This window comes from Pelophylax lessonae, assembly GCF_965119305.1.
Source record: "Pelophylax lessonae genome assembly, chromosome: 6".
Lineage (NCBI taxonomy): Eukaryota > Metazoa > Chordata > Amphibia > Anura > Ranidae > Pelophylax > Pelophylax lessonae.
Genome location: NC_138773.1, coordinates 7770726 through 7783630, shown reverse-complemented (window position 1 = coordinate 7783630; position 12905 = coordinate 7770726). Strand labels below are relative to the sequence as shown.

Genomic DNA, 12905 nt, shown 5'->3' with positions numbered 1-12905 from the left:
CTTCTATCTGCCTCCCTCCTGAACCCTGCTTGCCGCTGCCACCACTGAAGATTGCCACTACTGATTAGTACCCCACAGGGGACCCCCTTATCAACTCCACTACTATTACCATTGCTACCTGCTACTCACATTGCTGTGCCTAATTATTAGTTCCTGTGTACTCAACCCATTACTACCTGCTACTCACACTGCTGCATAATATTGCTCTGCTGTGCTTCGAATAACATTTGTGTCTTGTGCGTTCAGGAACAGTTTCAACCACTGTGATGAGTAAAGAGAGTTGAGTCGGGTGACTTAACATATTCTCTGCAATACTACTGAGTGGTTTTCTGCAGCTGAAGATCCAATCCCTCATTAGATACAAACAGAGCGTTACACTAAGCAGTGGAGCCGGTGTTCACTAATGTACTTTAGGTGAGCTGTCAAATGATTTGAATCATTGGTCACACAGGGGTGGGACTTAGCCCTGAACGTAACCTTGTGGCAGCTTACTGTCTTATACGTCCTGATGAAGTTCCGGTGGGTAAAACAAAACATGTTGACATAGAGACAGGCCCCAAACCCCCTGAGTGGCTGTATGGCATACAAGAGTAACAATCGGACCTGCCTGAGCCAACTACAACACCAGTAGGAGCTGCCACACACACAGCTACAGATTAAAGTGTGGACTCCTTATCCAGTGACACATGTCTTTTGAGGAGCAGCTTGGACATCGACTACAGCATACCAAGACAAGAAGTTAATCGGATGGACTAAGGGCCGTGAGTACTAGAGACTCCATAGGGATTCCTGCATTGGTCTTATCAGTTGCATGTTAGGGAAGGTTACCCCCTCTAACACGGGACCACCCCTGTAATGCAGGCCGGATCATAGGCACCAATGAGAGACTATATGACAGAGTACATACAAGGATATCTAATGTTATCTGATACCACTACTACTGTATTGGTCCTGATAAGCATTTGGCTGGTTTAGCAAACTCAACCTGGGGGGGGGGGGGGGGGGGCTCTAACTCCCACAGTGAAGGACATCGCTATCGGACCCTTACCTGGCCACACAGGAGTACAAAGAGTGGTCCCTTTTTACATCTTCTGTGTTATAGACTTTGCCATTCCCAGAAATACACCTCATCTTGTATGCACATGGCCACCCATACTTAGAACCATCATCAATCTGGACTTGAGTCACATACATGACCTTGGCACTTTGACTGGGGTTTGTCTTTCACTTGGTGTGTTTAGGAGTGCATAGGGTTTGAGACAGGGAGACCGGCATAAGACTATGGTTCTAGCCCTGGTTGAGTCCTAGCAACTCGTTGTAGATTAATCTTCAATCATACCACACCCAGGAAAAAAAAAAACTTCCACCATCTATGAAGGCTACTGCAGGCTCCTCCATTTGACAGTTCTTTCATAGGTAAAGGGCAGACCCAACCGGGAACTTCACCTGGCGGCACCGCCCCCTTGTGACATCGCCGACCCATTATGCACCGCTCCCTGATGTCAGAAGAGGGCAGTGCCACCCCATACTCATTAACATGGGGGGGGGGGCAGGATCTGGGGGCCCCGTTCTAAAAGGGGGCTTCCAGATTCCAATAAGCCCCCTACCCACAGACCCCCACAACAACCTGCCATGATTGTGGGGATGAGGCCCTTGTCTCCATTGACATGGAGCCCCCCTGCCCCAAAGCACCCATCTCCTATGTTAAGGGCATGTGGCCTGGCATGATTCAGAAGGGGGCACTAGCTTGTCTCCCCCTTTCCTAACCTGCCAGGCTGCATGCTCAGATAATGGTCTGGCATGGATTTTGAGGGGGACCCCACGCCATTTTTGTAAAAATGTTGGCATAGGGTTCCCCTCAAAATCCATACCAGACTTCAAGGGCCTGGTGTGGACTGGGGTGGGACCCCATGCCATTTAAAAAAAAAAAAAAAAATTACAATAGCCGGGTGGCGGCTAAAAGTGATTTGACTTGTTGTTTTGTTTTTTTTTCTTTAGAAATGTAATTTTTGCTGCAGCAGGTTCTGTACATGCTACAGATGCACCACTTTACAGGCAGACTAAGGGGACCCCTCAGGTACTATATTCAAAGGAATTTTTCATTTTTATTGTTGCACTTTAAGCATCATTAAAATCACTGCTCATGAAAAAACAATAATTAAAAAAAAAAAAAAATGTTTGCATTGATACATGTCCCCCAGGGCAGTACCTGAACCCCCATACCCCTTTTATGACTTAATATTACTTGCATATAAGCCTTCAAAATTGGCATTTTTGATTTTTCCTCTTAGTCTCCCATAGACTGACAATGGGGTTCAACGTTTGGGTTAGAACATTTCCCCTGTTCTGGAATTCTGCTGCGAACTGAACATTGGGGTGTTACGTCCATCTCTACCCCTAAACTTGCACTGTTTAGGAGATATTCAGAGTGCATGCAGCCAGTGACGTTACCAGTGCATGCACTCTAAAGGTCTGGCATACCGTTCCGGACCTTCAGAGCCCATGCCGTAAATGCCAGCTCCCACATGCATGTACTGGAGTGACGTCATCACACCCCGGCCACTCATGTAGCTGGCGGTTGCGTACCTGGAAGGAAGACCGGGTGCATATGGAAGCTCTCTCAGCAGTGTCAGCACGCCAATGAAGGGCTTCATTTTATGCATATTAGCACATTATGACATTTCTTTGAAGGGGATTTTTTTTTTATTTTCTTCAACTGCAGTGTACTACCGCTTTAATGCAGTGAATGAATTAAGGTTAAAAAAAAAAAAAAAAACCCTTCAACCTTCAAAAAGAACCACTTTAAGTATTTTAAAACCCATCATCAAATAAATATGTCCATAGCAGCAATGTTTATAGCCCAACAGTGGTAGGTAGGTGGTTAAACATCATCATCATCATTATTGTCACCTTAATTTCATCATCATATTTGTTGTCATATACATATATAGTACAAAAAAAAGAATCTATGGATGTGATCCAATTATTTACCACCCTGGCACAGACCCCACTACTAGACACAGAAGATAGAGAAATAAACTAGTCTGAACGTTCTCTCACCCAGCTCATCATTCAGGTTCTTCAGCTCTTCATCGTAGAGAGAATCTGGGACATTGGCAATGTTCAGGCGCCCTCTCTTCTTGGTGTGGTACAAAATGGCAAAGGAGCATTCTTTCAAAGCTTCAGTGAATATTCGGACATTATTAGTGATGTATACATTAAGAACATATTCCACCAAGCTCTGAAACATGGCTGTCCGCAGCAAATTAACCAGCCATTTGTAATTTTCTTGTCCATCCTTCGAGAAGATCCCAACTGTGAGTCGTTGGACAGCCATCTGCTTTCTTCTTTCCTGTAAAAAAAATAAAATAAAATAAATGATATATATATATATATACATACACAGTATCTCACAAAAGTAAGTACACCCCTCACATTGTTGTAGATATGTCATTCTATCTTTTCATGTGACAACACTGAAGAAATGAGACTTTGCTACAATGTAAAGTAGTGAGTGTGCAGCTTGTATAACAGTGTAAATTTGCTGTCCCCTCAAAATAACTCAACACACAGCCATTAATGTCTAAACCGCTGGCAACAAAAGTGAGTACACCCCTAAGTGACAATGTCCAAATTGGGCCCAATTAGCCATTTTCCCTCCTCATGTGACTCGCTAGTGTTACAAGGTCTCAGGTGTGAATGGGGAGCAGGTGTGTTAAATTTGGTGTTATCGCTCTCACTCTCTCATACTGGTCACTGGAAGTTCAACATGGCACCTCATGGCAAAGAACTCTCTGAGGATCTGAAAAAACAAATTGTTGCTCTACATAAAGATGGCCTAGACCAGGGGTCTTCAAACTATGGCCCTCCAGTTGTTCAGGAACTACAATTCCCATCATGCCTAGTCATGTCTGTGAATGTCAGAGTTTTACAATGCCTCATGGGATGTGTAGTTCTGCAACAGCTGCAGGGCCGTAGTTTGAGGATCCCTGGCCTAGACTATAAGAAGATTGCCAAGACCCTGAAACTGAGCTGCAGCACGGTGGCCAAGACCATACAGTGGTTTAACAGGACAGGTTCCATTCAGAGCAGGCCTCGCCATGGTCGACCAAAGAAGTTGAATGCATGTGCTCAGCGTCATATCCAGAGGTTGTCTTTGGGAAATAGACGTATGAGTGCTGCCAGCATTGCTGCAGAGGTTGAAGGGGTGGGGGGTCAGCCTGTCAGTGCTCAGACCATACACCGCACACTGCATCAAATTGGTCTGCATGGCTGTCATCCCAGAAGGAAGCCTCTTCTAAAGATGATGCACAAGAAAGCCCGCAAACAGTTTGCTGAAGACAAGCAGACTAAGGACATGGATTACTGGAACCATGTCCTGTGGTCTGATGAGACCAAGATAAACTTATTTGGTTCAGATGGTGTCAAGCGTGTGTGGCGGCAACCAGGTGAGGAGTACAAAGACAAGTGTGTCTTCCTACAGTCAGGCATGGTGGTGGGAGTGTCATGGTCTGGGGCTGCATTAGTGCTGCCGGCACTGGGGAGCTACAGTTCATTGAGGGAACCATGAATGCCAACATGTACTGTGACATACTGAAGCAGAGCATGATCCCCTCCCTTCGGATTCAGTATTCCAACATGATAACGACCCCAAACACACCTTCAAGATGACCACTGCCTTGCTAAGGAAGCTGAGGTTAAAGGTAATGGACTGGCCAAGCATGTCTCCAGACCTAAACCCTATTGAGCATCTGTGGGGCATCCTCAAATGGAAGATGGAGAAGTGCAAGGTCTTGAAAGTGGAGTTCCACTCATTTATTTAAGATACAACAAATTAAATGCACATCTCCTTTATATTGTAAAATGATAACTTTTTTTTTCTTCTAAATACCTTTATTTAAGTATCTTCAGGAGCCCTTCTGGCTCCCTCTGCCTAGGTGATTACATCATTAGCCACTTCCCACGGACACCTGGGATACTGGCGTCATGTATCCCAGCAGTTAATGCCAAAATCTTGCGCTATTTCCTAACCGGAAATTACGCAAATGGGAGGAGTTGCTATGGCAACATGTCAGGAGGAAGGAGCCTCACGCGTTGGCATTACCACGCAGGCGCGAGATTGGGATGTGCATGCTGGATAGCCAGGTACAGGAGGGCTTCAGATGCCCACTGTAGACATGGTCCCTGACAGTTTCCGAGATCAAGGTATTTATTTTTTTATTTAAAAATAAATTGGAAGGACTACACTGTATATACTATAGTAATGTTACAGATAAAGTGACCAAATTTGCAAGAGAGTGTTTCATTGCATTGATTGTCAATGCAGCCCCATCAGCAATGCCTGCCAGTGCCCACCAATGATGCCAATCAGTGCCCATCACTGCTGCCTTTCAGTGCCTATCAGTGAGATGTCTGTCAGTGCCTCCTCATCAATGCAGCCAATCAGTGCCCACCAGTGCCGCCCATCAGTGCCCATCAGTGCTCATCAGTGCTGCTTATCAGTGTCCATTATTGCCACCTATCAGTGCCCATCAGTGTCCATAAAGGTTACACATTAGTGCCCTTCAGAGCCACCTATCAGTGTCCATCAGTGCTGCATATTAATGCTGAGTATCAGTGCCAACCTGTCAGCGCAGATCAATGCCATGTATCAGTCCCCATCAGTGTCCATCATTGCTGCCTATCAGTGCCCATCAGTACCCATAAAGGCTGCCCATCAGTGCTGCCCATCAGTGCCGCCCATCAGTGCCCATTATTGCTGCTTATCAGTTTCCATTATTGCTGCTTATCAGTGCCCATCAGTGCCCATAGAGGCTGCCCATTAGTTCCCATCAGTTACACCTATCAGTGCCCATCAGGGCCGCCTATCAGTTTCCTTCAGTGCTGCATATAAGTGCAGCCTATCACTACCTATTAGTGCCTCCTCATCAGTGCCCAGCAGTGCCACCTCCTCAGTCCTGCCTAATCAGTGCCCCCGATCAGTGCACATCAGTGACGCTTATCAGTGGCCATCATTGCTGCTTATCAGTGCCCATAAAGGCTGCCCATCAGTGCCCATTAGTGATGCAAATCAGAGCCACCAATCAGCGCCCATTAGTGCTGCATATCAGTGCCGCCTATCAGTGACCATCAGTGCTGCAAATTATTGCCACATATCAGCACCCATCAGTGCTGCATATCTGTGCCTCCCCATCAGTGCCTCCTCATCAGTCTTACCTCATCATTGCCCGTCAGTGTCACTCATCAGTGCCTATAAAGGCTGCCTCTCAGCGTCCCTTATCAGTGCCCTTCAGTGCTGCATATTAGTGCCTCCTCATCAGTGCCCATCAGTGACACCTCATCAGTGCCGCCTCATTATTGCCCATTAGTGTCACTAATCAGTGCCCATAAAGGCTGCCTCTCAGTGTCCCTTATCAGTGCCCATCAGTGCTGCATATTAGTGCCTCCTCATCAGTGCCCATCAGTGCCGCCTCATTATTGCCCATTAGTGTCGCCTATCAGTGCCCATCAGTGACACATCATCAGTGCCGCCTCATTATTGCCCATTAGTGTTGCCTATCAGTGCCCATCAGTGCAGCCTCATCAGCGCACATCAGTGAAGGAGAAAATTTACTTTTTTACAAAATTTTGTAAAAAAAAGCAAAGAAAAACCTTTTTAAAAAAAAAAAAAAAAAATTTGATCCTTTTTTCAATTTGTTTAGCAAAAAATAAAAATAATCGATACAAAAGAAAGCGAATACTTAAAGTAGAACTATAGGCAAAACTTTTTTTTTTCATTTTGGAAATAGGCGGGGTTATAACCTTTTTTTTTTTTTTTTTGTGGAGCTTTTCCTTCACTTCCTCTCTCATAGCTAAACAGGAAGTGAGAGGAAATCCCTGCAAATTAGTGGAATCCCTTGGGGATCCCCAGGTCACCAGAACTAGCGTCTCCATTGAAAGATGTCCCATCCATTACTTTTCTGGGGACACCCCACAATTTGGGATTTTCATTTACTTTCACTTCCAATGATAATAGAGAGGGAGAATCGTTGTAACTGGGGGAAGAGACAGCAATAAAAACTGACAGGAGATCCAATCCCTCTCCACGCCATCCAACACTAAAAAAAGTTTTCCCTTTAGTTATTATTTAACGCAGAGCAGAAATGATTGGCGCCTGTGCAATGGTAACCCCTAAGAATCCTCCTCTCACCCCCCACCGGTACAGAACGTTACCTCGTCCTCCTGTCTGCCTGGTGTCTTGGAAAGATCCAACAGAAGTGATCTTTGATCTCTCCTCCCATACACAGAATGGGAAGAGGAAATATTCCTCCCTCTAGGTGTGGAGACGCAGGGAACGTTGGATATGGGAAGCTTATCTTCTTTATGACTCTCATTTCCATACTCTGTGATAAAGAACTTATTGCTGGAAACTGAAATCAACTTATTGCAACCCAACCCAAGAGCTCCCTGTGGTCACAAGCTGGATATTATTACTGCTTTTCTCGTAGATTTCTATAAATATTAAAATTTGGCTCTGTGTGGTTTATAGACTTCGCAACAATGCTTGACATTATTTAATCTCTTGCCGCCCACACAACACGTATGTACGTCAGCAAAGTCCATAAAATAATCAATCTTCAGCAAAGTGCGGTGTTCAATCTGTCACAGCGAGTTCTCTACTTTACACAACTTTGTATTATCTCGTCATTGGTGCACCCCAAAGCTCAAACACACATGCATGTATGTGTGTGTATATAAACAGTATATACAGTATATACACTTTTGTTTTTGCCCTCAGTTTTCATGAGCTGAAGACTTTTCCCAGAAAATAAGACCGGGCAATGTTATAGTAATTTTGGCTTCAAAAAACCCACTAGGGCTTATTTTCAGGGGATGTCTTATTTATTTACGGTATGTAAAATAATCTACATTTAATCAAATACGGGTATGTCATCATGATGATCTTAAATTGGTTGTAACCCTAGAAAAAAAAAAAAAAAATATCCTGATCTTTTAAATAGGGATAGACTGATATGGTTTTTTTCAGGGTCGATACCGATACGGATATTTTGTACATTTAACATTTTGAAAAATAAAGATAATTTTTGATACAAATCTGGTACGAAACATGCTAATTTGTGTTTAATGCTTAATGGTTGGCTTGCTGGCACCCTGTGGTGGGTGACTGGCTGGCACCCTGTGGTGGGTGGCTGGCTTGCTGGCACCCTGTGGTGGGTGGCTGGCTGGCACCCTGTGGTGGGTGGCTGGCTGTCTGGCACATTTTGGTGGGTGGCTGGCTGGCACCCTGTGTGGGTGGCTGGCTGGCACGCTGTGGTGGGTGGCTGGCTGGTACCCTGTGGTGGGTGGCTGGCTGGCACCCTGTGGTGGGTGGCTGGCTTGCTGGCACCCTGTGGTGGGTGGCTGGCTGGCACCCTGTGGTGGGTGGCTGGCTGTCTGGCACATTGTGGTGGGTCGCTGGCTGGCACCATGTGTGGGTGGCTGGCTGGCACCCTGTGGTGGGTGGCTGGCTGGTACCCTGTGGTGGGTGGCTGTCTGGCACCCTGTGGTGAATGGCTGGCTGTCTGGCACATTGTGGTGGTTGGCTGGCTGGCACCCTTAGGTGGGTGTTTGACTGGCACCCTGTGGTAGGTGGGTGGCTGGTACAGTGCCTGTGGCTAGCTGGTACAGGGTCTGTGGGTGGCTGTCTGTCTGGCACCCTGTCTGTGGGTGGCTAGCTATCTGGCACCCTGTGGTGGGTGGCTGGCTGTCTGGCACCCTGTGGTGGGTGGCTGGCTGACTGGCACCCTGTGGTGGGTGGCTGGCTGGAACAGGGGCTGTGGGTTGCTGGCTGGTACAGGGCCTGTGGGTGGCTGGCTGGTACAGTGCCTGTGGCTGGCTGATACAGGGCCTGTGGGTGGCTGGCTGGTTGGCTAGTACAGTGCTTGTGGCTGGCTGGTACAGAGCCTGTGGGTGGCTGGCTGGCTCGCTGGTACAGTGCCTGTGGCTGGCACGCTGGTGCAGGGCCTGTGGGTGTGGGTGGCTGGCACTGGGCTGCTGTGGGTGGGTGTATGGCTGTGATACACTCCTGCGAGACTAGTTCTGACTCCAGACGGGGCTGTCCAAGGGAAGGGAGGCGGCCTAAAAAGACAGAATGACCTCACAAAAATATCAGCAATATCTGCCATTTCCGGGGGGCCAATACCGATATATCGGGGAAAGTTCATATCGGCCACCGTTATATAGGCCTTGCCGATAATCGGTCTATCCCTACTTTTAAACCATAATAGACAGCACAGAGCTTGTGCTGTGTTCTTTACCCCTCTCTATGTTCTTAAAAACCTGGAATAAAACAATAAAAAGTTCCTTTATCCCTGGTCTTCTCTCCCCCTGTCAGCTCAGTATGGAGTCAGTATGACATTCTGTGTAATCCCAAAAATTAACCTTGATTAACGCAACCTATAATTATGCAATTGGTTTTGTAAAAAAGATTACAGTGCAGTGTGTCTCCTTTTGTAACTTTATAGTGAAAAAAACCTTATTTACAGTGCTGCTGGGCGCTTGCGTGACTTGTAGGAGCTCTTCTTCCCTGCTCCGAGCACTGAAGAGGGAGAGGCCGCTGACTTCAGCCGGGAGGAGAGGAGAAGATCTCTGGCGGGTCACGTGAGCGCCCAGCGGTGCAGTTAAAAAAGGGATTTGTCTCAATAAAGTTACAGCGGGAGACACATTGCACATTATATAATCTTTTTATAAAATACATTACATGTTTTTACAACAACTTTAACTAGGGCTTATTTTTGGGTTAGGGCTTATTTTCAGGGAAACAGGGTATGTATACAAAAAGCCTATATCTCTCAAATATTGTTCACAAATCTGTGTTAGTGATCACTTCTCCTTTGCAGAGATAATCCATCCACCTCACAGGTGTGGCATATCAAGATGCTGATTGGACAGCATGATTATTGCACAGGTGTGCCTTAGGCTGGCCACAATAAAAGGCCACTCTAAAATGTGCAGTTTTACTGTATTGGGGGGGTCCGAAAACCAGTCAGAATCGGATGTAACCACCATTTGCCTCACACAGTGCAACACATCTCCTTGGCATAGAGTTGATCAGGTTGGTGATTGGTTCCTGTAGAATGTTGGTCCACTCCTCTTCAATGGCTGTGCGAAGTTGCTGGATATTGGCAGAACCTGGAACACGCTGTCGTATACGCCGATCCAGAGCGTCCCAAACATGCTTAATGGGTGACATGTTCGGTGAGTATGCTGGCCATGCAAGAACTGGGATGTTTTCAGCTTCCAGGAATTGTGTAAAGATAATTATGCCGATGACTGCTGATCAGGTGATGTAAACAGAGCCAGTAATCAGATTTTTTTTTTTTTTTTGCCTCACACTGACAGCAAGAGGAGAAAAAAAAAGCCGATCACCGGCTTCTGTCTGAGGGACATCGGTCCCGAAGAGGGAGAGCCACTGCCACCTCATCTGTGCCCACCATTGCCACCTACCAGTGCAAATGAGTGCTGTCTATCAGTGCCCACCAGTGCCACTTACCAGTTTCCGTCAGTGCCACCTATCAATGACCACCAGAGCCACCTATCGGTGCCAATCAGTGCTGCCAATTAGCACTGCATTATCAGTGCTGCCTATCAGTGTCACCCACCAGTGCCACTGATCAGTGCCACCTATCAGTGTCATCTACCAGTGCCAATCAGTGCCAAACATCAGTGTCAATCAGTGTCACTTATCAGTGCCCATCAGTCCCCATCAGTGCCTCCTACCAGTGCCACCTATCAGTCCCCTTCAGTGCCGCCATCAGTGCCTATCGGTGCCACCCATCAGTGCCACCTATTAGTGCCCACCAGTTCTGCCTCATCAGTGCTCACCAGTGCCTATCAGTGCAGCCTATTAGCGCCCATCAGTGCAGCCTATCAGTGCCGCCTCATCAGCACACATCAATTAATTAGAAAAATTACCTGTTTGCAAAATTTTGTAACAAACTAAGAAAACTTTTTTTTCAAAATTGTAGTTTTTTTTTTTGTTTGTTTGTTTAGCAAAAAATAAAAACCCAGCGGTGATTAAATTACACCAAAAGAAAGTTCTATTCGTGTGAAAGAAATTATAAAAATGTCATATGGGTACAGTGTAGCATGGCCGCGGAATTGTCATTTAAATTGTGACAGCGCTGAATGCTGAAAATTAGCCTGGGCAGGAAGGGGATAAAAGGGCCAGGTAAGCAAATGGTTAAAGGTACATGTTACACTTCCCTCCTCTCTGTAGTTGGTTTTGCACAGAGCAGCCTGGATCCTCCTCTTCTCGGGTCCCTCGCCGGCGCCCCTGGCCCCTCCCTCCAGCCTGGTGCCCCCATAGCAAGCAGCTTTCTATGGGGGCACCCAAGCATGCACACTCCCGAGCTGCAGCTCTGTGTGTCCATTCACACACAGAGCCGTGGCTCACCCACCCCCTCCATCTCCAGATTGGCTCACTGGCAGTGATTAACAGCATTGGGAGCCAATCGCTGCTGCTAAAAGCCAATCAGGATTGCCAAAGCTTTTGTGGACATTGCTGGATTGAGAGGGGGCTCAGGTAGGTATTAAGGGGTGCTGGGGTGGGGGGTACTACACACAGAAAATTGTTTACTTGCATGCATAGAATGCACCTTGTGTCTTTGCAGCCATTTTAACAAAGAATGTGCTGTACTTAGAATGCAGTAGTTAGGAGCAGGGCCGCTAATAGGGGGGGCCTCTGGTCCTTCTGTAGGGGGCCCAGGCCCCTTGTCCCTTATCAGGGGGGCCCAGCCAGCAGCTTCAGACTTAATGCAGTATGCCACTGTGTACAGTCAGTCAGTGTACATAATAAGGAAAACAAATAGAGGGGTTTAGTTAACACACATTTGCAAACGTATGTTTAAGCTTCAAGGCCAACAATAAGGCACCCTGTGTATCACCCTGTGGCCCTGTTGGCCTTGCAGCTTATACATGCGTTTGCAAATGTGTGTTAAATAAACCCCTGTTTTTTACCCAAGTTGTTAGACAGGTATATTTGGTTTATTAGCAGACTGGTGGGTAAGTATACCAAACGGGGGACTGGCTGGTTCCCACACACCTTCTATTACCCCCCTTGCTTTTCAATTTCATTATGTACAGGGATGGAGACACTGAGCAGTGCTGGCCGGTGTCTCATCTAAAGTCCCAAAACTGCCCATTTTTTGTACCTTATCAGGGATGGAGACGCTTGCTTTACAGGCGGGTGTCTCACTCAAAGTCCCCCCTTTTTACTAAAGGGATGGGGGTGTGCGTTTCCCAGCTGATTACTTTTAGTTTGCACCCTATGGCTAGTACATAGCCATTAGTTTTTCATTACCAGTCATGGATTGGAGCAGGTGGGGGGAGGTTTGGGCGATCTCCAAGCTCATCTGTTTCCCATCCATCAGCATTCATGTACTTCCACGGTGGAGACACTCAGACACTCAGGTTGAGTAGTGTTAGGACTGCAAGATACACAGGGTGCCTTGTTGTTGGCCTTGCAGCTTATACATGCGTTTGCAAATGTGTGTTAACTAAACCCCTGTTTTTAACCCAAGTTGTTAGACAGGTATATTTGGTTTATTAGCAGATTGGTGGGTAAGTATACCAAACTAGGGACCGGCTGGTTCCCACACACCTTCTATTATCCCTCTTGCTTTTCAATTTCAGGAATCCAGTGACAGGTGGTCCCAGGGGTGGTCCAATGTGAAGCTTGATAATGGAGATCCCAACCGTCCAGCAGAGGGGGACCACAGGAGAAAAAGCCAAGAATGCTAGTAAGTGCATTTTTATCCTTTGGCAAGAAAAGTCTTTTGTTTTCTGCATTCAGAGGCGCCTTCTATTTGTTTTCTTAGTACCAGAGGTTGCTTCCCTCTTGGAGTTGCTGTCCCAGTGCTGCTGAG

At 46.6% G+C, this 12905-nt stretch overlaps 1 protein-coding gene across 1 annotated transcript in view; it reads right to left on the bottom strand.

Moving 5' to 3' along the window:
- LOC309557600 (uncharacterized protein) overlaps window positions 1–3346 on the bottom strand; it is a gene marked incomplete at its 3' end in the record, with an annotated part of 67399 nt that extends 64053 nt beyond the window's left edge. The window contains exon 1 of the mRNA XM_082260393.1: window positions 3061–3346. Within this exon, the coding sequence (XP_082116519.1) occupies window positions 3061–3337 (277 nt within the window). The 5' untranslated portion in view covers window positions 3338–3346. The remainder of the gene's footprint in view (window positions 1–3060) is intronic.
- Window positions 3347–12905: the final 9559 nt, after the last annotated feature.